Source organism: Epinephelus fuscoguttatus, linkage group LG21, assembly GCF_011397635.1.
Source record: "Epinephelus fuscoguttatus linkage group LG21, E.fuscoguttatus.final_Chr_v1".
Taxonomy (NCBI): domain Eukaryota; kingdom Metazoa; phylum Chordata; class Actinopteri; order Perciformes; family Serranidae; genus Epinephelus; species Epinephelus fuscoguttatus.
The window spans coordinates 11,783,260-11,807,023 of NC_064772.1; the positions used below are offsets into that span (position 1 = coordinate 11,783,260).

General features: G+C 40.8%; 1 protein-coding gene across 2 annotated transcripts in view; it reads left to right on the forward strand.

The window, feature by feature from the left end:
- The window catches only part of LOC125882059 (collagen alpha-1(XVIII) chain-like), a 94,277-nt gene that overhangs the window by 42,616 nt on the left and 27,897 nt on the right, over positions 1-23,764 (forward strand). For both annotated transcript variants that reach the window (XM_049565688.1, XM_049565689.1), the window contains exons 3-8: positions 7,689-7,936; positions 8,039-8,209; positions 9,396-9,527; positions 18,155-18,229; positions 20,319-20,411; positions 23,313-23,442. In XM_049565688.1, coding sequence (XP_049421645.1) covers positions 7,689-7,936; positions 8,039-8,209; positions 9,396-9,527; positions 18,155-18,229; positions 20,319-20,411; positions 23,313-23,442 — 849 coding nt within the window. The remainder of the gene's footprint in view (positions 1-7,688; positions 7,937-8,038; positions 8,210-9,395; positions 9,528-18,154; positions 18,230-20,318; positions 20,412-23,312; positions 23,443-23,764) is intronic.

The following is a 23,764-nucleotide window of genomic DNA, read 5'->3' on the forward strand; positions in this document are numbered from 1 at the left end:
CATTATTATGACCTTCCTTTTTTTCTTTCTTTCTAGTTAAGCCCCAATACTGTATCTTTACATCTTAGCCAAGTCAGAGGAAAAAGCACATTTTCCAGTCCAAAACTGGAGCTGAACTTGAGCTGTCATATGGTATACACCTTAGCTCATCCTACAGGGCCCATGATCCCTGTCATGTGTCCAAAACCTGGAAAACTCCTGCAGTTTCTATCAGTGACACTGAACTTAAAATCACCTGTTCCATTACATGTTCTGCACAGTGTCTATGTGTGTATTTGTGCATCAGTATATGAGTCATTGAGTGTATTCTATTAGGTGTACCTCCTCAAGTAAAAAGATGATATCAGTAGTGCTATCAGTAGCATTTTGTTGATTTGTTTATGTGTGCATTGAATGCTGTGGTGTTTGTATTCATCTGTTTTCACTCCAGCTGAACTGCAGTCGTACTATTGTACAGTTTATCTTAGTATTTGTCCCCAGGAGGGCATATTTTGGAGCAGTAATTTATGTATTTACTGAAACAGTTATGCAGATCAGCCCTTGCAGTAGTCTCTTTAGGAATGTACTGTATGTTAATATACTCCATACTTACAAAATAAACTGCCTTTTTGATGTTAGGATAGTCACTTTTTTACCGTAGTGTAAACATCTTTGAAATGAAGATGACTTGGCCACAAACAGTAACAGCTCAGGGTTCATAACAGTCATACATGTTCCATCCTATATTCACCAAAACCAGTGTAACCTGTGCAGATACTGTGTGCTGTCAGTCACTTTATTAAAAAGGTCTTTTTCTTACAAAGTAAGAGAGGCTGCCCTATTGTGAAATGGCAATCCTCGTGTCTTTCAAGTGATTCTTATGTAAGAGCAGGGCGCTGCGCTTTCTGCTATTCATAACCGTCTGGATTTTGCCATAACTATGTGTCACACAGGGACTTTCTCAGTCAGAGACAGACTCCCAAAACACACTGACCCATTTAAGAAACAGCCCTGCGGAGACGGCAGTGTTGAGATCAACTGTTGCTCATTTTGGAAAGAGAGCAGGCATGCAAACACTAGATACCCTGTAAACAGACACAGTGGCAAACACACACACACTCATACAGCACAATGAACCTGTTCACTTAAGTTTGTCTTATGTGGGGAAAACTGCAGTTATTTATGTAGGAACAGGAAAGAATAGTCATCCGTCATTAGTGTTTGATTTACATTTTTCTTCAACATGGCTTCTTCTACTTTAAATAGTGATTTCTTTTCCTATATTGCAGCCAGTCCCAGTGCTTCACGGTCTGCTGAAGCTACCGTCAGTGGAGACATCAATTTCTGAGTTTTCGTAAGCTGTATTTTTTCATAAAAACAAGTCCTTTCTCTCTGTTTCTGAGCTACTGACAGTAAAATCTTACAGATTTACTATGTATGTGGAGAATCATTTCTTATGCAGAACAAAGGGAGGAACAAGCTCTACTCACTTCCTTTGTAATTAAGATCAATCCTAAAACACCCTTTGCTCCCAACACTTACTAGCCCTACCGTTCCGTATTGCGCATTCAAGCCAACCAGTTAACCTAAACTGCATGTGTTTGGACTGTAGGAGGAAGCTGGAGAGCGCAGAGAAAACCCACACTGACATTCGGAGAAGATGCAGCTTCATACAGATGTCATGAAGCAGTGTTGCTTTGGATTTGATGACTTGTTTGATCGATTAGTAGCTGGAAACTTAAGTTTTGAATGAATCGCTAACGTCATGCTTTTCTTTCTCCATCAGATAACCGGGGAATGTCATTGTAATAATACGATTATAGCCATAATGGCGTTTGTTTATGTAAACATGGTCGACAACTACTGATGACATATCAAGGGTTGTCCCATTTCATAGGGGAATTCTCTTTCAGGGGGCAAAGGGGAACTCAAAATTAAGACGTAGGTGTGAAAATAAGAAATGCATTTGGGCCAAACATCTGAAATTCTTGAGGTTGCGACCAGCCAGGAGCAAAAGTCCATATAAATCAGATTTTAGGTGGGCAGATTTCCTTCCTGTTCCTATTTGTAGTTTGCAAAAGTCTTCTACGCGCAGACATTTTAGGCTCTGCCTTCTTCATTTGCTCTCTGAAGTGATGTCACACAACATCAGAATAATAATATGGTGCTAGAAATGGTGATAGATGTGACCACAGATTTTTTTTCTTTGCAGTCCATTAAATATCTTGATTTCTCAATTTACAACAAATGCCCTCCTGTTATTTGGGAGTACTGTAAGTACTGTAACATTAAATCTGCTGTCACTATGTGTCTGCATTAGAATCAAAGGTTAAACTTATTGCCATGTATTGTATCAGCCCATTGTTCAACACATCTTCCTCTTCCCAAGAAAAGGGAGTTCACCTCACTAAAGCCAGTGGTATTCCTCAGTGACTCAAAGACTTAATCACATGGCAGCATCTTGTTCTTCATTCATACACCTTGAAGTTATTACTGTGAACACGAGCTGGAGGACATGTACTGTATCTCCCAAGCCTCCCTCATCTCCTCTGCTCCCTCTCTTGCCTTGTTCCAGTGCAGGTGGTGCTCAGACTCAGCCAAGCCTGATTACACAGAGAAGTCACACCCTGACCCGAATTACTCACAAGTTTCTCACAGCTGACAGCTCCATGCTTGGGGATGTTTTACATTTTTACCGCTCTGCTTTCATTATTCACAGTATTTTTGAGATGAGAACATTTTTTAAATCAGTAGAGCCACATTATTCAAGATGATCAGCTTACAAATATGTTGTTGGGGTGATGCATGACAAAGGGTAAACACTGATTTGGCGAAGCTTTCTCAGGTTCCTGCTGCATCATGAGAACTTCAGAGAGTGCAGAGAGTGTTTTAGTTTCCATGGCGATGTGTCTAGCTGTTAAGTCTCTGACCCAGTGGAGAAACATCTGCAGTGATGTCACTTTCAGGCAAAGACGAAGTGAAGTGACAGGCTGAGCTGTGGGAATGTTGGCCGACACACTTTGGCAGGACTTTACTTGTGACAACACAGGGGAGGTATAGCGTCTAGTGGCGAGGCGGCCAACAGGCTAATCACTGATTTCTGATTCCAGGTTTCTCTGGAATCAGAAATGGGTCAAAGATTATTTGGAAAATATGTCTTAGAGCTTGTTTTAGCTTGCTTAGATTTCACTGCGTCAGACTAATAAAACGAGTTTCTGGTACTTGAGAAAGTTACCAAAAAAGTGCTTGTACTGTAGCACTGAACATACTCTTTTGTCTCTATGACATCTAGCTTTTGTTACTATGGAATTTTAAGACACTTACTCTAAAGGCCAAAACACAGCGATGGCAAATGCCGCACATCAAAAAACACACTCGTATTATCAAGTCAATTTGGACAAAATCATCTTGATCTCAGTCACATCCAGATTTTGGCTCTACTTATGTAAAAAAACAGGCCTATATAAGACCACATCCTGCAAAATCTGAAAAACATCCATTTCTTACGGCTGGGCTCCACCAGCTGCAAACGTAAGCGTCACGTCAGTGTAGCGTCGCGGCGTATCTGCTGGAGGGTCGCGTAGGGGAGCATAGCGCGACAAAAATAGAAGAGCCGCTTAAAATAGAGTTGTCCCGCGGCAGACGGGGGTTGTCATGCCACTCCCGTTGCCAGTGGAGCCGCTGTAATTGATTAACAGGGTGGCGAGCTGCTACGGGACTCGCGCTGCAGACGTGTCGCACCGCTGACGTGCCCGGTGGAGCCTGGCCGTTACTGTTTTGGCCCTCTGTTCACAATAAGCTGATGTTTTCTCACACCCAAATGGAGCTTTCAAAGACACTGTCCTTAATAGATAAATTTAAAGATTCCTACTTTGTGAGGTGAGTGATGAAAACTGAGCTTTTGGAGCTGATTCATCCCTCCTGACAATTGGAGGAGAAATTTGATTTGTGGCCTTGGTCAGTACCGATGTTCGGTCCAGATTATCTGGTGATGTGAGACATTTACAGATCCAGTCTTAAACCTCCCACACTGCTGACAGGCTTATCGGGCCAGCCCTAATAATTTAAAACAGATTTGGCATTTAAGAGTTTGAATTTGGATGTTTAGTTTATGATTACATCAGTACGGAACAGCTGACAGTGGTGCCAAGCAGTCATAAACATTCTTGAGATTAGCTAGCAATCAACTGTTGATAGATATTAAAACTGACAGTACCACATCTCCCCACCTATTTTTTTCATCAGACTTCTGCCTTTGTTTTCATTCATTTCATTTTTACAACAAGATGTTGCACCAAGTCAGGCTTCATTTTGTTTACATCTGTTTCCCTGTGAGCTCACATGAGGTGCTACATTGCTTCCTCTGGCATGATAATCTTAATATCCTGTGGTGTGTGATGTGCCATTTCTTTCAAATCTTTTAGTGTGTGGATGTTTAAGATTAGAGAAAAAACTTCTGTGAAGTTTCTCCCTGTGCGTGATGTGACCGATTCCTATATAAAACTCCTGTAGTCTGAGCCCGGCTTAAGACCATGTCCACACTAAACCTGGAAAATCGCACTTCCATTTCTTTCCATTTGGCCTTCTGTCCACAATAAGCAGATGCTTTTTCACACCCAAACACAGCTGTCCAAAAACACTTAGTGGATAAATTTGAAAAAGCCTACATCGCATTTTAGTGTGAGTGAGGAAAACAAAGCTTTTGGATACTCAAGTAACAACGATTTTCTGACCAAGAGATAAGGAAAAAGAGCGATGTATTGTTTTACAGTATCAATCTGAATAGAGACCTTTACAAAAACTACCTGAAAACGCACATCATTGTTAAGTTTAGTTTTCTGTGGATGCATTCTGAGATAAAGTCTGTGTAAAAAGAACAGCTATAAAACCACAACTGTAACATCCAGTTACTGCTGGCTAAAACAAATACAATCCAGTATTTTTTATTTTTACAGTATCCCAGAGAACAAATGCAACTCTGAACTACAATCCAGCTCAGTTACAGTGTGGAGCTAGAGTGGAGGTTATACAGCAGAACAGTGTGGGTTGCACTTCACTGTTATTTTTTAATTGCCACAGTCTGTAGGGGTTTCAATCCAATTAATGCATGGGAGAAGGAGTGTGTCTCTGTTCCTGTGGGGAGCCTAACTGGCCACACACACACACACACACACACACACACACACACACACACACACACACTCTGCACTCATGGAAGTCTTAATGTTTCCACTCTCCATCTAACTCTCTGTTTCTCTTTTCCCCACTCTTTTTGTCTTTGTCAGTCCTTCACACACATGCACACACACACACACACACACACACACACACACGCACACGCCACAAGGTAAGCCTAATTTACAGGAGCTGCCACTGCGCAGCACGTGTGTATTAGTCTAACCTAATGCCTTCCAGATGCCCTGCCTCTACACTCCACTGTCCATACGCTCTAAAAGAACAGACGATTGTTCCAGGGGTCGTCCCACTAAGGAGAACCAGGTGTGGATGGGACTTTGTGTGTGTTTTCATGTGTGTGTGACAGAGAGAGCGAGAGGAGGAGAGAAGAGATGTTGTGGTACAGTAGGTGGGCATTCACAAAGTGCTTGTATGTCTGCCAGGGAGAGAATCAGAGCACACGCTGTCTGGCCTGCTCAAAGACTTGTGAATGTAAGTGTGTATGCATGACAGACTGAAAGAGGAGAAGGCGATTGTGCATTCAGCCGTGCATACAGTAATGGTAAGATGACATGGGTGGGGGCTTTAAACAGATGGAAGACCCCTTCTTACCCTCTTGGCAAACTTTATGGGGTGTATCTGACATGTTGTCAAACTTCAAAATATCTTAAGACAGCAAGGAGGATTGCTGCAACCTCAAAATGATCCAGAGTGCGCTTGGCTCACAGCTGACCTTGACTGTAAACTCTAACTCCATGTTCAAAGTAAAATTAATATGAATAAAATATATATATTAGGAAAGGTTTATAATGTCATAAAATATGTATCCATTTACCTCAGCAACTTTCCTACATTTAATTTTACAGTCTCATAGCAAAAGAAAAGATAAATCATGAGATGACTGGATGTCCCACACTGTGTGAACTGTGGAATGCTTTAATTTCTAGGATAACATATCAGTCCTCTGACCCATGGCTAGATTAACCCACGAGGGGGCCCCGGGGCAAAAATGAGCTGTAGGTCGACCCCTGCCTCCCTACGGATTGTGTACTCTGTCACCTTCAAGTATCCATCAAACACAGAGCACACAGAACACTACGCATAGCTAGAGGCCTTATTATGTTTTGTCTAGCCATAGATACCAACTGGTGCTGCTGCTGCCTGGCCTTAGGTTTACTGTGTATCAAGTCAGTTTGTATAAGCACAAATTTCGAAACAAAAATCAATTTAAAACACCCTTAAAGGAACAGCTTGAAATTTTTTAAGTGGGGTTGTAAGAGGTACTTATTTGTAATAAAAGTTTGGAGAAGCAGGCTAAAGTACCACCATAGCAGCTAAGCAATCTACGACCGTAGAGGGGGGGCAGCAGCAAATTGTATTTTAACCACTAAAAAAAACAGCCCACCTAACAAAAAAATAAATAAATAAATAAAAAACAGCTATATTCAAAAGATTTTCTCCGCTTATCGTCAAACAGCCCTTTCCGACGAAGAACTGAATTGATAGTAAAACTTATCTATGCTCCCTTCAAAGCTAGACTCCATTGAAAAAATGAGTAGTTTTACCTTGCTGAACACAGGAGTTGCTGATCTACTGCTCCCTTGATCAGTTAGTTAGTTTGTATTATTGTGTGACTTTGGTGTTTCAGAAGGTTAGCTCAGATTCACCAAAGTCACACAATAACACCAACAAACTATGATTGAGGCAGCAGTAGACCAGCAACACCTGGTAAATTACTGTTTTTGTCAATGAGTCCGGTGGCTTTGAGGAGAGCGATATAATGGTTGGAACGGGCTGTCTGATGGCAAGGTAAAGCGGTGGAAATATTGTTGATATAGTGTACACTTCAATTGATATTGTTGTTGTTGTTGTTTTTTTAAGTTGCTAAAATACGTTTTGCTTCTGCCCCTATCTACAACAATACATTGCTTTCAGGCGGTATTCCTGCCTGCTTCCCCAATGTTGGAAATTGCCACAAACAAACTGACACATTGCAGACCTGAGGCTTTTGCAGCCCATTGAGGGCTCCTTTTCTTTGTCCTTTGCCAAGTACAAACCTTGGAACCTGGATATGTAGGCCTATTGTAATTTACTACAGTGTGGTTAGAAAAGGGTGATTATTCATAATTCATTATTCAGAAATTAAAGGATTTTTGCTTCACTTGAGAAGATTACTAAAGACGATGGGGAGCCCAGGGTGCATGTGCTCCCAGACAAACAGGATTTGTCATACAACATTGATACACTAATTGCAGTGATTGAGATAAAAGAGGCTCTTGGCACTAATAGAAAGCAAATGCATGAAATGCCATGTTCTGCTCCGATGGGGTTCAGTTAACCCGTCGACACCATGTTGTTTCCATATGGTCATATGGCAGCAATCAGTCTGTTAGATGAGTTTTGCAGCTCAGTTTATTTTGTTTGGTAAAGGTGTCAGTAGGCCAGTGATGCACTCTCTGATTCACTTGGCTGCATGAGATATTTATTTTCTTTTCCCCTCCACTAACACGGTTTCCGTGTTTATTTTTTTGCAGACCGTGGTTCCCAGGGAGCCTTGGACCTGACTGAGTTGATCGGCGTCCCCCTTCCTCCCTCCGTCTCCTTTGTCACAGGTTTCGAGGGTTACCCCGCCTACAGCTTCGGCCCGGATGCCAACGTGGGCCGCCTTACAAAGTCATTCATCCCCGACCCATTCTACTATGACTTTGCCATCACGGTCACAGCTAAACCCACCACACGGCGTGGTGGTGTGCTGTTCGCCATTACAGATGCTTACCAAAAGGTAAACGACATAAACCCTTTTTCCCCCACTCCTCTATAGCACAAACTTTTCTGCCACATACACAACAGAAAGTAAATGATTTTCTACATGTCTTTTTGTAAGATTGTGCACCTAGGTGTAGCACTGTCCGAGGTGGAGGATGGTTCCCAGAGAGTCATACTGTACTACACCGACCCAGGAACGAGAGGTGGGACACAGGAAGCAGCTTCCTTCAAAATGGGAGACCTGACAGGGAGATGGGCGAGGTTTACCCTGACGGCACAGGGAGCAGAGGTGGGTGTGCTGTGCTTGATTACTTTGTTTGGGTATGGATTCTATGTGTGGCATTTTGACATCAACAAATTATAACAATAATTATTTTAGAACAAAACTGGCTGGATCTACTTATTTCTGCACTAAAATTGTTAGAAAATAAGGATATTGCATGTCAGTGAATTTTTTGTGCATTGCCAGGTGCGTTCATTACCAAAATTCCCTCATTATGTTAATAGAAAACATAATTTGCTTTGCATTACATTTCCCTCAAAACCTATATGCTGAATCAAATTAGCTGTATATTAATGTAATTTCTAGGAGACAGGGCTGGCTCAGGATGCCATTACTCCACTGTATCCACTGTAAAGCAAAGAGTGGTTTGTTGGTACAGTATATTAATGTTCTGAATGCAGCATACAGAACCTTTAAAGTTTTCAATTTCTCACAGTGGAAAAATCTTCTTTGCACGCAACAACAGGATTTAAGGAAACTGTAATACTAGCGTTAATACATGTTTATGGAAATTCTATTGGGGCACAAGCATTATGATGCATGCAAATAATAATAAATAAAATAATAATAATGCTGTCATGTTTCCAACATGCTAAAAACAGCCAGACACTGTTGTCAACAGCAAACGGGTGCAGATAGTATATTTTATTTCCACTTCCTTCAGCCAATTTAGTACACTAAGGAGTATTTGCAGTAGCAGGGCGGTGTATGTAGGACTGACCTAAACTGAACTACAATGTCTGTGTGCATTGTAATGAAGGAACATGTCAGCCAGTGCAGCAATATGGCTTATGGATGTGTGTTTTTGATAGTTTTTGGGCGGTAACAAAGCTCTATGGCACCAGTAAGATGTGTTAATCAGGCTTTGGCTGCACATACAGTACTTGTTTTTGGGTTAAATTTACTTAAAACAAAATGTCACCAGGCATATCCTGTAACAGTATTCTGATGTGGGTTTTGGTTCTGTGCATAGTAGGAGAATCCTACACACAGGACTATTAAATAGGCCACATGTGGCTCTTTTATTTTTGACAGTTGTATATTTATTATGTGAGGATGTTGTCATAAAATCAAGCTAAGCTTAGATCATATGTCGCTTTATATTTAACTGTGGAGACTGAAGTCTCTTCCACAGATCCTGATGTTATCAGTTGCTGGAAATAACTAAGTGTGTGTGCTCTTGTGACCTCAGGTGCGTCTGTACATGGACTGTGAGGAATACCACCGGGTTGCCTTCTCCAGGAGCCCTCAGCCTCTGACCTTTGAGGCCAGCTCAGGGATTTTCGTGGGGAACGCTGGGGGTACTGGCCTGGCGAGGTTTGTGGTGAGTCTGGATGGGACTGGTTGCACTTAACTCCTTTGCGTCTGTGCACATGATCCCCTCTCGCAACATGAGCACTTTATAATTTTCCTGTTCTGCTTCTCGGCTATCAGCCCTGCACAAGAGCTTGCATTCCTGATGTCAGTTGGGTTTGGATCGATGGGTTGAGAATAGATGTCAAATCCATCGCCAGTCGCAGAAACAAACGTGGCGTTTGGGCGGTTGCCTAGTTTACATTTGAGACATGAGCACAATAGTCTTTGTTGGCAGCTTTATGACCGCCACAGGAGACAAGGAATGAATGACCGCATGTGTTTATGAGCACTGCTTTATCCTGTGAGAGCTCATAAATGACAAGCTGTATGTGATTTACATTTTTGGAACACAGCTGATCTCTCATCCGAGTTTCTCATCTTGGATGACTTACACTGTGAGTGCCAGTTCTCTAATTTGAAAGAGGCAAATCAAACAATACAGTAGTAAGGGTGCAAGGGTGGAGGTTATAGTTAATGCAGTTGTTAAAAATATCCGTGTGTGGTGATAATGAGGGTGTGTGACAGAGAAGTGCTGAGAAATCACATCCAGGCAAAGAGGTAGTAACACATGTGATGCTGTATTCTGCTCTCAGTGCTCTTGTAAAAGAAAATAAACCAGTAAATGCTTCAGCACTTTCCTCCCAATCATCTCCGATTTGCTCTGTTTGCCTCAGTGTAACAGGAGGGATGATGAGGAGAAAATAGTTCAGTGTAAAGGGAATACCACTCATTTATGTGCTATATGCATGAGTTGGTATTTATATGAGCCAAAGAATGTATCTGAATTTTCAGTTTTATCAAGATGTTAAATCTGAAACATGTCCAAAGCATTGTGAGAACATAAAGTGTTAAAAAGAGAAGAGCTAAGCACATATTATAAAGCATGCGACTAATTCTTTCTCTGAATAAATCAGCTAGTGGCCAGTGGCTAAACTAGAAAAATACATGACCTGTGACCTTAAAAACTCCTCTTTTCCTCCTGATCTGCAGTTATACAACTTCATGTCAGGACAAACTACAAGAAGTTTAGTTTCCAAGACAGTGGAAAGAAGTTCTTATTGCTTTTTTCCTCTCATTAAGGTTTTATTAGAGAAATCTGAGGAGAGTTTCAAAGAAATCCAACGAGCCAGGGAGGTGAGGAAAGTGTGTTTATTCAGGAATTTTCGGTCTCAGAGGGGAGTCCCATTTTGTTGCTGGAGCAATTTATGAAAAAGGTCTCTGTGCCTACTGTAGTTGAAAACCAACTCTGACGTGGGTGTTTACATCAGGAAGAGCTTGAGTTTCATTTCAGACCAAAATCACTGGTTATTTTAAAATGATTCCGTTCACATTATATCTTTACCTGATAGAACAAAAGTGATAAATGCATGCACAGAAATGTTTTCATTTTATCTTGGAGCGTTTGTTTTGACTGACTCCAAAGAATGACTTTTATTGATTTTTTATTTGCTTGGTGGGGTAGCAGGGACGCTGGACCAATAATAAAGACGACAGGAAGTTTTTATTTCCTATAGTACTATAATTAAATTAAGTAAAATTCTAATTAACTTGGAGTTAATATTATTTTATCCCATGAGTCTTAGCCACTGGCATTCTGTCAAAACCCCATGGGAAAAATATCTTTTGTTGGATCTTTGCTGAGATACCAATTTATTTGAAATAAAGCCTTCATAAGTAAAAACTCACAGCATTAAAGGAATAGTGGACAGTTTTTTTCAGTTTTCAATCACCTGCTGGCTCTGGCATCAAAGCATCAAATCATGCTTTAAAAAGTTAATTATCATCATTTTTCCAAAGCACTCATTACCTGCAGCAACTGTGAGCAATTTCTCTGGCTCGAATTTCTCTCAGACTGAGGAGCGACTTTAAGTGCTAAAATACTTTGTGATTTTTTTAAAGATAGGACTGATGTGTTACTTACTTTAGGACTCCAAACTCAACCAGTTAAAGAAGGACTTCATCCAGAAAATGACTATTTATGTATCAATAACTCACCTTGTGTTCTGTTGTGTTCTCTGTTGTTGTGAAGAAAACTTTTTTTTTCTTGTTTGCCTCCATGATGAACGAAGAATCCAAAAAAGCAGAAATTCTAGATGAATTGGAGTAAATGGGGTCTGTCCTTAATAGCAGTAAAACTATACAAAAATCAACATTTACAAACTCTTATACAACTTGTGCAGTATAATCAAAGGCTCATTTATCTAGACATATGCTCAATACTTCCTTAACACATGCATTTTTGCTATGACCTTACTATTTCAAACTGAACTGAAAGGGAAACTTATTTTTTATTGTCTTTTTACTCTCAATTGACAAAGACATTTTTACGTGTTGGTCACAAGAGCTGCTGGTCGACCACTGCAGTTTTGCTATTGTTGAAGTGGACCCCTATGACTTCATTTCATCAAGAATATTCTCTGTTTTTGGATTCTCCTTTCACCAGAGGCATACAAGAAAAACAGTTTTCCTCCCAAGTTCAAGGTTATATGGGGTGAGTAATTACTATACAAGTGGTTGTTTGGCAGATAAAGTATTCCTTTAAGAGCTACTTCAAGCCTCAGGATGCTTTGTGAATACAGACCTTGGTGTCCAGTTATCAGAAAATGAAAGATGTTTGGTGACTGGTTCAGACACCTGCCAGCCATCAGAAACAAGTATTTTGAGCTGACATGATACAAAAGACATTAAAAATGACACCATGGATCAAGGCATAGCCCTCACACCTGCATGCAACAGCAGAAAATGACAAGGGTAACTCTCCTGTGCGGCAGAAAACCCTATGAGGTCAACACTGCTCAAGAGTTAAACCTCCAGTATGGCCATCATGAGCTGTAAGACATCACCCAGAGGCCCTCCACAGCCTTTTCTTTCCTATCTCTTTCCCTACTCCCTTCCCTCTCTTCACACAGTCTTTCCTCCCCTCTCAGACAAAGAGGACCCGTAGTGACTGTCGAGTTCCAGCTGTTCTGTGTTTGAACTGGCAGCTCCGTCGGAGATCTTCCATGTCTTCCCAGGGAGAGCAATAACAGCCACGCAGCAGCAGTAGCTCTCTGCAGCAGTACACTCAAACACAGCTTCACATGAACACACATGCAAACAAATATACTAAAATATCTTCTCCGACACTGACTTGTTCACTCATATTTTTGCTTTCCTTGGTGTCACTGAAACACACCCCATGCTGAGTGTTGGAAAATGTTTGTGTGTGGCTGGCACCGTCTGTGCGTGTCTGTGTGAATTTACTGTTGAAGCAGAGAGAAAGAGAGGGTGTGCAGACTGTTTCTTGAGTTTTCTGATTCTCCATGAGCAACTGACTGTGTTTTACGACCCGTAACATTGAGGAAAAACACTGTCAGATATGATTATATTCAAGTTGTGTGCACGTGTGTTGAGTTTTTGTTGGCAAATTTAAGCATGCAGCTATTGAGTTATATAAATGCTGGATGCAGATATGACAACTGCAACTTGCTTTCGTATCCTGCCAAAAAAAGTTGGATTGTCCTGTTACAGGTGCAGAAGTCTTGTTTTTGGCTTTTCAGATGGACATATTTTGACCATTTTGCAGAGTTGGCAATTAAAGTTCAGTTCAAACATCAGCTTTGTTCAATGTTAATGTTGGAGTGAACACTGAAAATATGCTGATGTCTGTCTGCTCTGAATAACAGTCTTTAAAATGCTTAGTTAATAAAATAATAGTTATCTAATATTATCACTTTACAGCCCACAAGGCATGCTACTCTCTGTTGTAATCAAATTAACCTGTGACACCTTGTGGCATAAAGAAACACACACATACACAAAGCCAGCAGCAGCAGCTAGAGTGACCTGCTTCGTGTTGCTTTGGCAACAACATTTTCCTCAGCATGGTGCCAGCCAGCAGCTGCAGACGCAGAGCAGCACCTTAGAAGTACTTAACCTTTTTTCTGAGCCATCCCTGACATCTCAAAAACTCCTGAGTACCAGCCTGTGGACACTGACCAGAATGCAGAACACACACCAACAATCTTCACTCATATCCAAGACTGCCATCAAGTAGAGCTCAGCAGAGGTGTAATGTAACAAAGTAAAGTGTGGCTTCTAGGTATACCTCATCCACCACTGGAGCTCAGTTGTGTTGTGTCACTTTTTCCCCACAAAGGTCACTTTATGAAAGGAAGTTGTGGCTCAGGAGGTGTAGAAGGTCATCTATAAACCAGAAGATCAGAAGTTTGACACTGATTCTTCAGTCAGCACATTGAAGTATCCTTGGGCAAGATACTGAACATGAATTGCGTTTGCTTAACTGATGAGCAGGTGGCACCTTGTGTGATAGCCTCGGCTGCCAGTGCTACACAAATGCAACTTCATTTACCAAATTTATACCAGAGGTGGGGGAAAAAATCACTTCTTAGGTACATCTGATTGTTTCTTGAAAACCTTCGCTTGAACAACCAATTCCTGACATTTCTTGATTGCTTCATAATAATTTTGTGAGACCCGGCTGTACGTTCCTTTCGGCTGAATCAATTGGATGGTGAAATGTAACGGACGTAAAATATGTGCATCGTGTATACTTTATAAGCCAGGCTGCTGCTTGAGTTTTGGTGAGGGTGGCTGAGTGTGAGCAACTGAAGATAAATACAAGCTGAGCAACACCTCATGGCTTATAAGCTAGGCTTTGGAAGCATTTTAGCTTCTCTAGAGTTGAAGGGGAAAAAGGACTTGGACAAGAGCCACACTGTATGCAAGTAAATTTGTTTATTTCAGTTGTCGATCATTACAAATTTGCTATTTTTATCCTACTTTTTGTTGGTTAGTCCACATACATACAGTACAGTCTTCCAGAGAAACAGATCCCATTTAGTCCAATATTGAAAACAAAACTCCAGTAGCATGTATCAAGTAGAGGTTTACACTGGTCAGGTCAGAGTTCCCAAACAAACTAGAAACCACTTTGTTTCTCTTCTAGGATGTTAAAATCCAGGGTAAATAGAAAGTAAATGTGCTTCTCAACATTTAAACCAAATAAATTGTTCTGGTTGTGGTTTACCCCATACTATGATTTCTATTTTCTTTCCTCCCTTTACTTTATAACTTTTTGAAGTTATGGAAATACCTCATGTAGGTGGGAAATCTAAAAGAAATCAGCGGAAAGTGCTTGACTATATACATAGAATATAAAACCTTAAGAACATAACAAAAGATGAACAGAGCCTGCGGGAGTAGACGAGTCCAACTTCTACTTAGACAGCTGTATTGGCTGTATCGTTGTCTTTTCGTTGTATAAGTTAACCAGTTTCCCAATCTTTTTCAAATTGACCTTCATTCATCTGTATCCTGTATGTAAGCTTCTCCGTCACCTCAATATCATTTATGATGGCCAGCCAGTTCTTTTTGGCGGCAAGGAGGATAATCACACAGTGAGAAAAACATAAATCACGTATAGAGGTCAAACGTTTAGATGTGCAAAGATGCATCAATAATTTTTTCGCAGCCCTCTGAATCTGAATTGAAACATGAGGTGCCTGGAGATTCTGACCACTAATTGAGAGCGGTCTAAACAAATACCAGAGTCATCAGTGTGGCTCCAGATTCCCACGAAACATGACTGGCCCTCTTTTGCTTGACAGACCGATTGTGTGGTCTCATGTCCAGAAACTGAGACTCTAACAGAGCTGCAGTAAGCCCTCTGACAGTTTATAACCCTATCTATCAAATGGGGTAGCTTTGTAGCAGAACAGATCCACTCCACATCTGGTAAACCGAACCTGCTGATTAGTAGAAGATAACACCACATGTGGTGTGACCGTTGAAGCCAAACCACTTGTGTATGAAGCAAACTACTACTAGTTTATTCCCAAATTGTAGGTCAGGTCAGATTATAGATCTCCTGCTAACCGTCATTACGTGTGTTGGTGAGTCTCTGTTTTGAATCAAGAGACTTCCAAGAGCATGTTTTGATGCAGTCATCTGTGTTACAGGCTCATTTGTGTGTCTTAGCAAGCTTTTGATGATGCAACTGTCAATGTATCACTCAGCAGCCTGGCACTGACAAACCCTCACACTCCCTTCAAGAGTTTACATTTATGTAATTAAAAAGTTTTGCACAGTGACCATCTGAAACTGTTCATCCACAGGATCTCACACACTAAAATGATTGAAGGAAGCGGAAACAATTGCGTGGCACATTCTCTGTTTACTTCTGATGTGTTGTTTACTGCACAAACAGATGTATCTGATTTGGTTGCAACCCCTTAACTCACATCCACCCATTCGGTCTCTTGCTCTCTATTCTTCCCCTCCATCTCTATTTCTCACTCCTTCACCATTAAATTTCACAGGCCGTGCTTCCTTTCATTAAAAACAGGTGTTTGTCCTCTGGCTTGAACTGAATATCAACAAACTTGGCTGAAATTGCCTGAAGCAAGTCTTTACTGATCTAATAAGAGGACAGGCCCACTGCCTCTCAGATCTAAAGGACCAGATGCATGTGTGCACACACTTGTGCATGCACTAAATAATTGGAAAGAATATCTTCCTCCTTCAGATGAAGTGGGACTCTTTTGTCATTGACAAACAACGGTTGCATACATCAGACGTTCCCACTAAAAAGGGTTTCAAACTCTTGTGATAGCTTGTCAGAATAGTGACACTGGTGAACAGAGCTGCCAGACTTTTGCGTGGTCACAGGGCATTTGTTACGGTATTTAACTGGGATACACTGGGTATATTAACACCTGTGTGGTGATAACCTGATGCTCAGTGTTGGGGGTAATGTGTCACTGCGATCACATTACATTTGTCTCCACCACAGTCATTTAATACCTTACTGTTCCTTATTTCAGTAATCACATTACAGCTACTAATTGAACGATTCTGCTGTTACTTGTGTTTCATTCATTTATTCATTTTCGGTAACCGCTTATCCTGTTAGAGGTCATGGGCACACATAGAGACAGACAACTATTCATGCTTACATTCATACTTCTCGGCAATTTAGAGCCACCAATTAATCTAGCCTGCATGTCTTTAGACTGTGGGAGGAAGCCGGAGTACCTGCAGAAAACCCACACTGACAAGGGGAGAACATACGAACTCACAGAAGGGCTCCCTCACCCTGGGGTTCAAACCAGGATCCCTCTTGCTGTGAGGCAACAATGCTGACCCCTGCACCACTGTGCCGCTCACTTGTGTAACTTAAGTTGATCAATTATCTGCTTAATGGGCAGATGGAAAAAAATCACAAACCTGCCAACAACAGCCTCCACGGAGGAACAGGTTGTCTGAATTTGAGAGACTCCTCATGAGGTGAAACTCCAGCTTTAGTGATACAGGTCAAATAAGCTGGACTAGTCTGTTACAAAGCCATAGTTTGGTGAGTGAGCACTTCAATTTGGCCTTTTAAATCCCATTCATATGCAATTTAAACATGTTTTTTTCCTTTCAAGTCTGTCATCATCTCATATTGTTAGGCAGGCCAGTCTTGTATTGTTTTATTTAGGCTTATTGATGGATTATTTTGAGGCAATTTATTTGTACTAGGTGGTGTCAGGAAGGCCAGCCTCTTACATATTGTTTTATATATTGATATAGTTTTATTTTGAAGCAGTAATAGCCCACTGCAGTGCCGTCTTGATTCTCCTGATTCTTGTTTTGTGCTGATATGTGGGCATAATAAGGTTCAACGACCTTACAACTTTAAGACCTTGAATCGTAGCAGGCCAAGGAAAATCCAGGGATGGTTCTAGAAACATGCAGATAAAACTGAAATAGGAACCAACATAAACTTCTTGTAACAAGGTCAAACATTTTTGTGATGCAGTTACAGCCTCTGTATAAAGGAGCATGCACTCATTATTGTTGTCTTCTGTAAGCTTACAAAACAGACATCAGTGCTTCAACTCTGGCAGACCTTTACAGTGTCAAAGTGTGAACTCCAATACAGCTCCTTGCTGAGCCATGAACATGAAGTCCAGCAGCTGTTACCGGGCTCAGAGATTGTCCCAACATTTCTCCACAGGGGTCTTTATTTTTTTTGGATACTGAGTATACTGTACTATACTACAAAGCCAAATTAGTATCAAGATGAAGAGATAAAATGACAAAATGAAATGAAAGATGACCCAAAGTATATATGATGGCGTATGTAAAGCCTGTAGCTGATTTGAGTCCAAAACACACAGTTAAAATGTGTTATTCAGATATTGGTACAAATGCTGATGAAACTTTTTCAGCTAAAGTGATGAAAACATGATGAAACGTGAATTTGCACAGAGATCCATGCTGTGATGTGGTGCTGTAACATTGATGTGAAACTTGTCTTTGGAGGGCGGACAGTTTGGATGAGCATGAGACACCTGTTTCATTTCCAGATGTGTGTGAGCGTCCATTTGAGTGTGTGTGTGTGTGTGTTACTGTGTGCAGTTGTGTATGTGCTGGATAACAAGGGAGGGGGAGATGGATAAAGTGCTCTGCTGGAAGACAGAGGAAGTATGCTGCTGTGTGGGAAATGTGCACTAAGCTTTAATAAAATTTAATGACACAGGATGAACAAAATTACCACGCAACATAACACCGACTCTCTTCTTCTTCCACTCCTCTTTCCCCTCTCTCCAGGGCTCCATCCAGCAGCTGGTGCTCAAGTCTGATCCCACGGCCCCAGATGACCAATGCGAGGAGGACGATCCTTATGTGAGTATGTGCACGAAAACACACACACACACACACACACACACACACACACACACACACACACTCTCACACCCAAACAGTCTGAAAGAAGTTCTTCTGTCAGAGCACGCAGCAGCAGCAACCCAAACATGGAACTGTTTCTCCCTCTACTGGTCAAAAAAGTGCACTACAGTCCACATATGTTTGTCATATGGACAAAAGTATGTGGACAGCCCTGTCTATACACATTTGTGAGCCAGCCCTAAAGGGGAACTCTGGTATTTTTCAACCTGGGCCCTTTTTCCTCATGTTTTGGGGTCTAAGTGGCTTGTGGGAAAACACATTTTGAAATTGGTCCAGTATTGAGTGTGAGTGCTGCAGTCTACAGCAGTGAAACAGGCTAAAATGAAACCACTTGGGTGCATCCCCTCAATTTACATCCATTAAAGGTGTTTTTTTGCCACTAACAGGTTCAGATTGTTATTATGACTGTCTGACAACATTATGGAAAGAATTCCACTGAGAAATCAAATGTTTTTCTGTGTGTTTTATGTGTGTCCAAGTCTTGCTAAGGAATGGAACAAGAAGTTGAAATCAGCTAAATATTCAGCCATGACTTTGAAAATCTTTTAGATAAGAGTAAAGACCTTCGCACACCTTCGCAAGTCCTTATTTTTCATCTGAAATTATGAATCTATCATCTGACAAAAATTGTGACACAAAGTCTGATGCATTTTATTTATTTATTTATTTTGAAAATTCCCAATATGAGACAAAATGGAAAGACACTTTTAGAAGAAGCAGCTTTATTGTCATTGTATTGCTCCCTTGCTTCTCTCCATTCGACTAACCTCCCGCGTTTTTCCTTCTTATGTCCCGCAGTCCGTAACGGCACATTTTCTTCACTGTCACTCTCTGAAGGCTGCGGATGGACACGAAAAATGTTTATTTTTAAACATGCGACAATTTAGGACAAAAAATAAGGACTTGTTGTGCACAGGCCTTAAGATACGTTTCCTATACTCGAACAAAACAAGCTATTACCTGCACTCTACTCTCCAACTCTCACATGCATTTCCACTGTTTTCTTCCTGCAACAAGTCACCTCTTGTGAGATTTGCAAGACCTGGAACACAAAATAGACCTGGAACACAAAATAGACCTGAACAAGTGAAAAGTGTGAAAAAACACTACTATGTCCATTTGTCAGACACTCATAATCTGAGTTTGTCAGTGGCAAAACAAACACCTTTAGTGGACTTGCATTACATCACAGCCTGTATCACCGCTGCTGTCTGCAGTGCTTTCTCTCAATAATGGACCAATTTCCAAAATTATTGTTCCCATTAGTCACTTTGACACAAAACATGGGAAAAATTGGGTCCATGTTAAAAAATACTACAGTCAAATCAGTGCCTAAAGTCACTAATGTGGTTCAATGGGAGAAGATCCCTGCAGCCTGATTCCAAAATGTGGTGTTGTGTGCATTAAGTTATATATTACTATAATGCTGAGTATTCACAACACATTTAAATTAGCATGATCATTAAGACAACGGACATCTGACAAATTTTACCAGACAACAATCACTCCAAGTGGAATCAGTGAGAACTAATTAGCTGATTTCCCTGGCATTGATCTGTCTTTTATTTTAGCTTTTAGAACAATTATATTCAAACAGATTTCATGCATTTTGTCTAAGGAAGGGCATCCATACTGATTATAGCAGAGTATTGTCCTCATCATGGATTAGCTGATATTTTAATATGAGGATAGACATTTCACAGTTCTGCATTGTGCCTGCGGTATCAGTCAACAGTATCAATATTTGGACATGCTCAAAATAAATGTTATTTGTGTCGCATAAACTTTGGTGTCCTCTTTCTCTCTGTTTCTAACATTGTTTAGACCATCAGTCACCCTTAATATTCAGTGTTTATAAAACTTTGGGAACCAACTTAATTAAATAAGGATAGCTGCATTTTTGGCTGATTTCCTCTCTCAGATTTCTCATTCTGCAGCTTGAACTCAGATCACATTCGTCCATCGAAGAGCATTTAATCATTTCTGTCCTCCTCCGTGTTTATCTTCTGTCTCTGCTTCTCTCCAGGCCTCTGGATACGGAAGCGGTGACGATGCTTATGAAGACATGGAGAGAATAGACGAAGTGAAGAAGATTGTGGAGGAGAGAGAGTACACCATGGTGTGTACACACACACTCTCGCACACACCACACTATCCCTCCGCCCTTCCCGTTTAGCTGGGTTGGACTTGGACCAAAGAAAACAGCTCTTATCCTTACTGTCCTGGTGGAGACTGGAGCATGCTGATATGTGCTGCTCCTTGCCAGCTCTGTGCTCTCTGAAAAAGAAATAGTATACAGAAGAATATAATACAACAGGGCAAGAAAAGAGAGGCAGGGGTTGAGAAAAGCACTGTATTATTTTACTGAAAGAAATAGTTATGGGGAAATTGTCCTTTCACTTTTTAGAGTTGGATGAAAAGATTGGTACCAATAATCTGAGATGAGCTGGAAAACTGAAGAAAATGTGGGAAACAGATAGTGTGGCTCCGTCCAAAGTTTTAAAAATATGTCTTACTGCAGTCTTGTTATCATTGTGAGATAACCAAGCAGCCAGCAGAGTCACTGGCGCAGCTAAGCTAAGCTAAGCTAAGCTAAGCTAATCACCTGCTGGGTCCAGTTTCATATTTATGGTACAAACACTTATAGACTTACAGTATGGGCTGGGTACCGTTACAAAAATTACTATACCAGGACCCGTAAAATGATACCAAGACCAATGGAGTGCTTAATTCGATATCGCAAATTGAAGCATTCGGCTGAGTAAAATGCCGCCCCCACTTGTCCTCATCCAAATGACTTTGACATGAATACATTATAAAAGTCCATCAGTCCATTTTCAACCACTTATCCGAAGCCGGGTCACAGGGGCAGCCAACTGAGCAAAGTATTCCAGACGCCCCTCTCCCCAGCAACGCTTTCCATCTTCTCCTGAGGGACCCCGAATCCTTCCATCCTGTTCTGGATCTGCCCCTGGGCCTCCTACCTGTTGAACGTGCATGGAACACCTCTAACGGGAGGCACCCAGGAGGCATCCTGATCATTATAAAGGCATATGAATTGTCATTTATTTTTGGATCTGGGTACAAAAAGGATCGAAAGCAGGCGTTGTTTGGAGAAGTTTGGATTCTACTAGGTACAGCGTTGTTTCAGTCGATACCTTAAAGGTATTGAGTTTTGATACCCAGCCCTTCTTAACGTACAATCTACCCATCTAACTCTTGGCAAGAAAGCCAGTGAGTGAATTACTGCTTTAAGGATAAATACAGTAACTTAGCTAGCTCCAATCGCAGGAAAATGGCCAACACAGCATCCTGTAAAAAGGAAGCCTGGAGGAGTAATCTCCTTGACTCTGCTCTAACAGCAAAACTGAAGCCAGTTTTTCATTTGTAAGTGTGGCTTTCCTTATTACACTACCCCATCGAAAATCTGTTTTGTTTTATTGTTGTTTCGTTTTTACTGCACTCAAAGTGTGACTGTGCCCACAAATTACTCATTCACAGTCACAAAAGAAAACACTCTACCCCTGTAGAGAAATTCAACTAATAACTATTCTTATTACTGAATTTGGTAAAAGCAGTGTGTGATTCCTGGCACTATTTCACAGCTCCCTTTTTTGACTTTTAAAGATTTTCTACTCAGGGAAACTTTGCTATCATGCATTAAATATCTCAGCCTTGTTGGTTAGTAGAGCTGCTGCAGATTTCGCAGCCTTGCTTAAGGACACGAAGATGCACTATCGGGAGCGATCAGAGAGACTTGCTTTATTTACCTGGCTTTTCTGTCTCAGCTACTGGCCACTGTGGCCCAAATGAAATACTTTTACTGTGATTTTGTTAAGGTGCACACAATAACATTAGCACGTCATTGGTATCAGCAGATAAAGGCGTTAAAATGGGGGCCTAAAATTAATAATTCTGCCGATTTGACAGGCTGATAAGATGACACTTTAATTATGCAAGTTAATTAGTGGAAGATTTGCCCTTGTTGTGGTTATGTTCAGGACTGTCTCAGAGAGGGCATCATATAACCCTGTTAAAGTGGGATTCATTTATAGTTTTGGCATGTTTTATGTGCACCCTAAGTTGAAGAAGTTTTTGAAAAGCATCATATTATACTGTGTAAATCTCACTACAGCAGAGACACCTGCAATTCAGTGGAAAAAATATGTGCATATATTGGCATTGGCAAGTGGCCAAAATGAGTTGTAAATTAATGGCAAAAATCCATTATCATGCATCAATAATTTTATTAATGGCACATGAAGTACGTCATTGCTGTGTCGAGATTTGGAAATGTGGAAGGATGAGGTGCTGTCCAGATGTGTGACAGCTCTTATCCGTCCAGCTCTGTGCTATCTGAGAAATTTCCTCCTCAGCCACATCAGGACAGCCACAGGACAGATTCAACAAATCCAGCGCTCTCCGAGAAAGAAAAGATTTATGGCCCTTTTCATTGACGCTCATTTCCATAGATCATTCATAAACAGGGAGGCGGTCTTTTCCAGGGCATGAGGTCAAGATGTTTCATCACCACAGTGGATCTTGTAGAAGTAATGCAGAAATAATGTTGAAGTAATGCAGCGCTGTGAGCCAGCTTGGTGCAACGTGTGGAATGTTGCTTTCAGTCTGACACTGTAGTTGGATCTGGTCTGAGTGAAGACATTTCCTACCATCTGTGGCGAATACTCACTTTGCGCTTTTTTTCTGAGCTACAAAAGTCAAAGCCAAACTAATATGTGCACATGCCAGGCCAGTTAATTGTCTCATTTTCTGCATGGTTGTAGAATATTTCACATAAAAACAGGCTGAATGATTAAAACCAAGCCCCAGCAAAATGTGTATGCAAATTATTTGCATTCTGAGTATGTATTTAAGAATTTTACTGTTGTTTTCTAATTTATATATCATAAAAAAAATGCATTGTCTTATATGAGTCATTGCACACAAAAAAAAACCTTATTCGTCCATTTGTACATTTTGTGAGGCTTGTTTTTTTTTCACCTTATGTCAATTTTTCCAGCCCCTCCCAGAGCTGGACTCCACTTACAGCACCCCAGTCCGAGCTCCGCCCACTGAGATGTCACTGGGCGGGGATGATGAAGACATAGAGGAGACTTCCGGACACGAGGTGGAGGTGACCACAGAAAGAAGTAAATAAACAATGTCAAACTTGGGTTTTTTTTTTGTTTTTTGTTTTGTATGTTTTATTCAGTCATCATCATCACATACAACATAGGAACATACACAGATTTTCACAACAACAACAATAATATTCATAAATATAAACATTCTAGGTAACACACAAAAAATGCTAATTAATATATGATGGTAATGACTGAAAAGGTATAGGCTGAAGCATAATGCTTATATTTGCCTACCCTACATAAATCCTAAATTAAGCTACCCATCAAACATCATTTATAAGAAAAAAGAAAAAACAACTATTCCAATTTATAACTCTCAAAAAAAGCC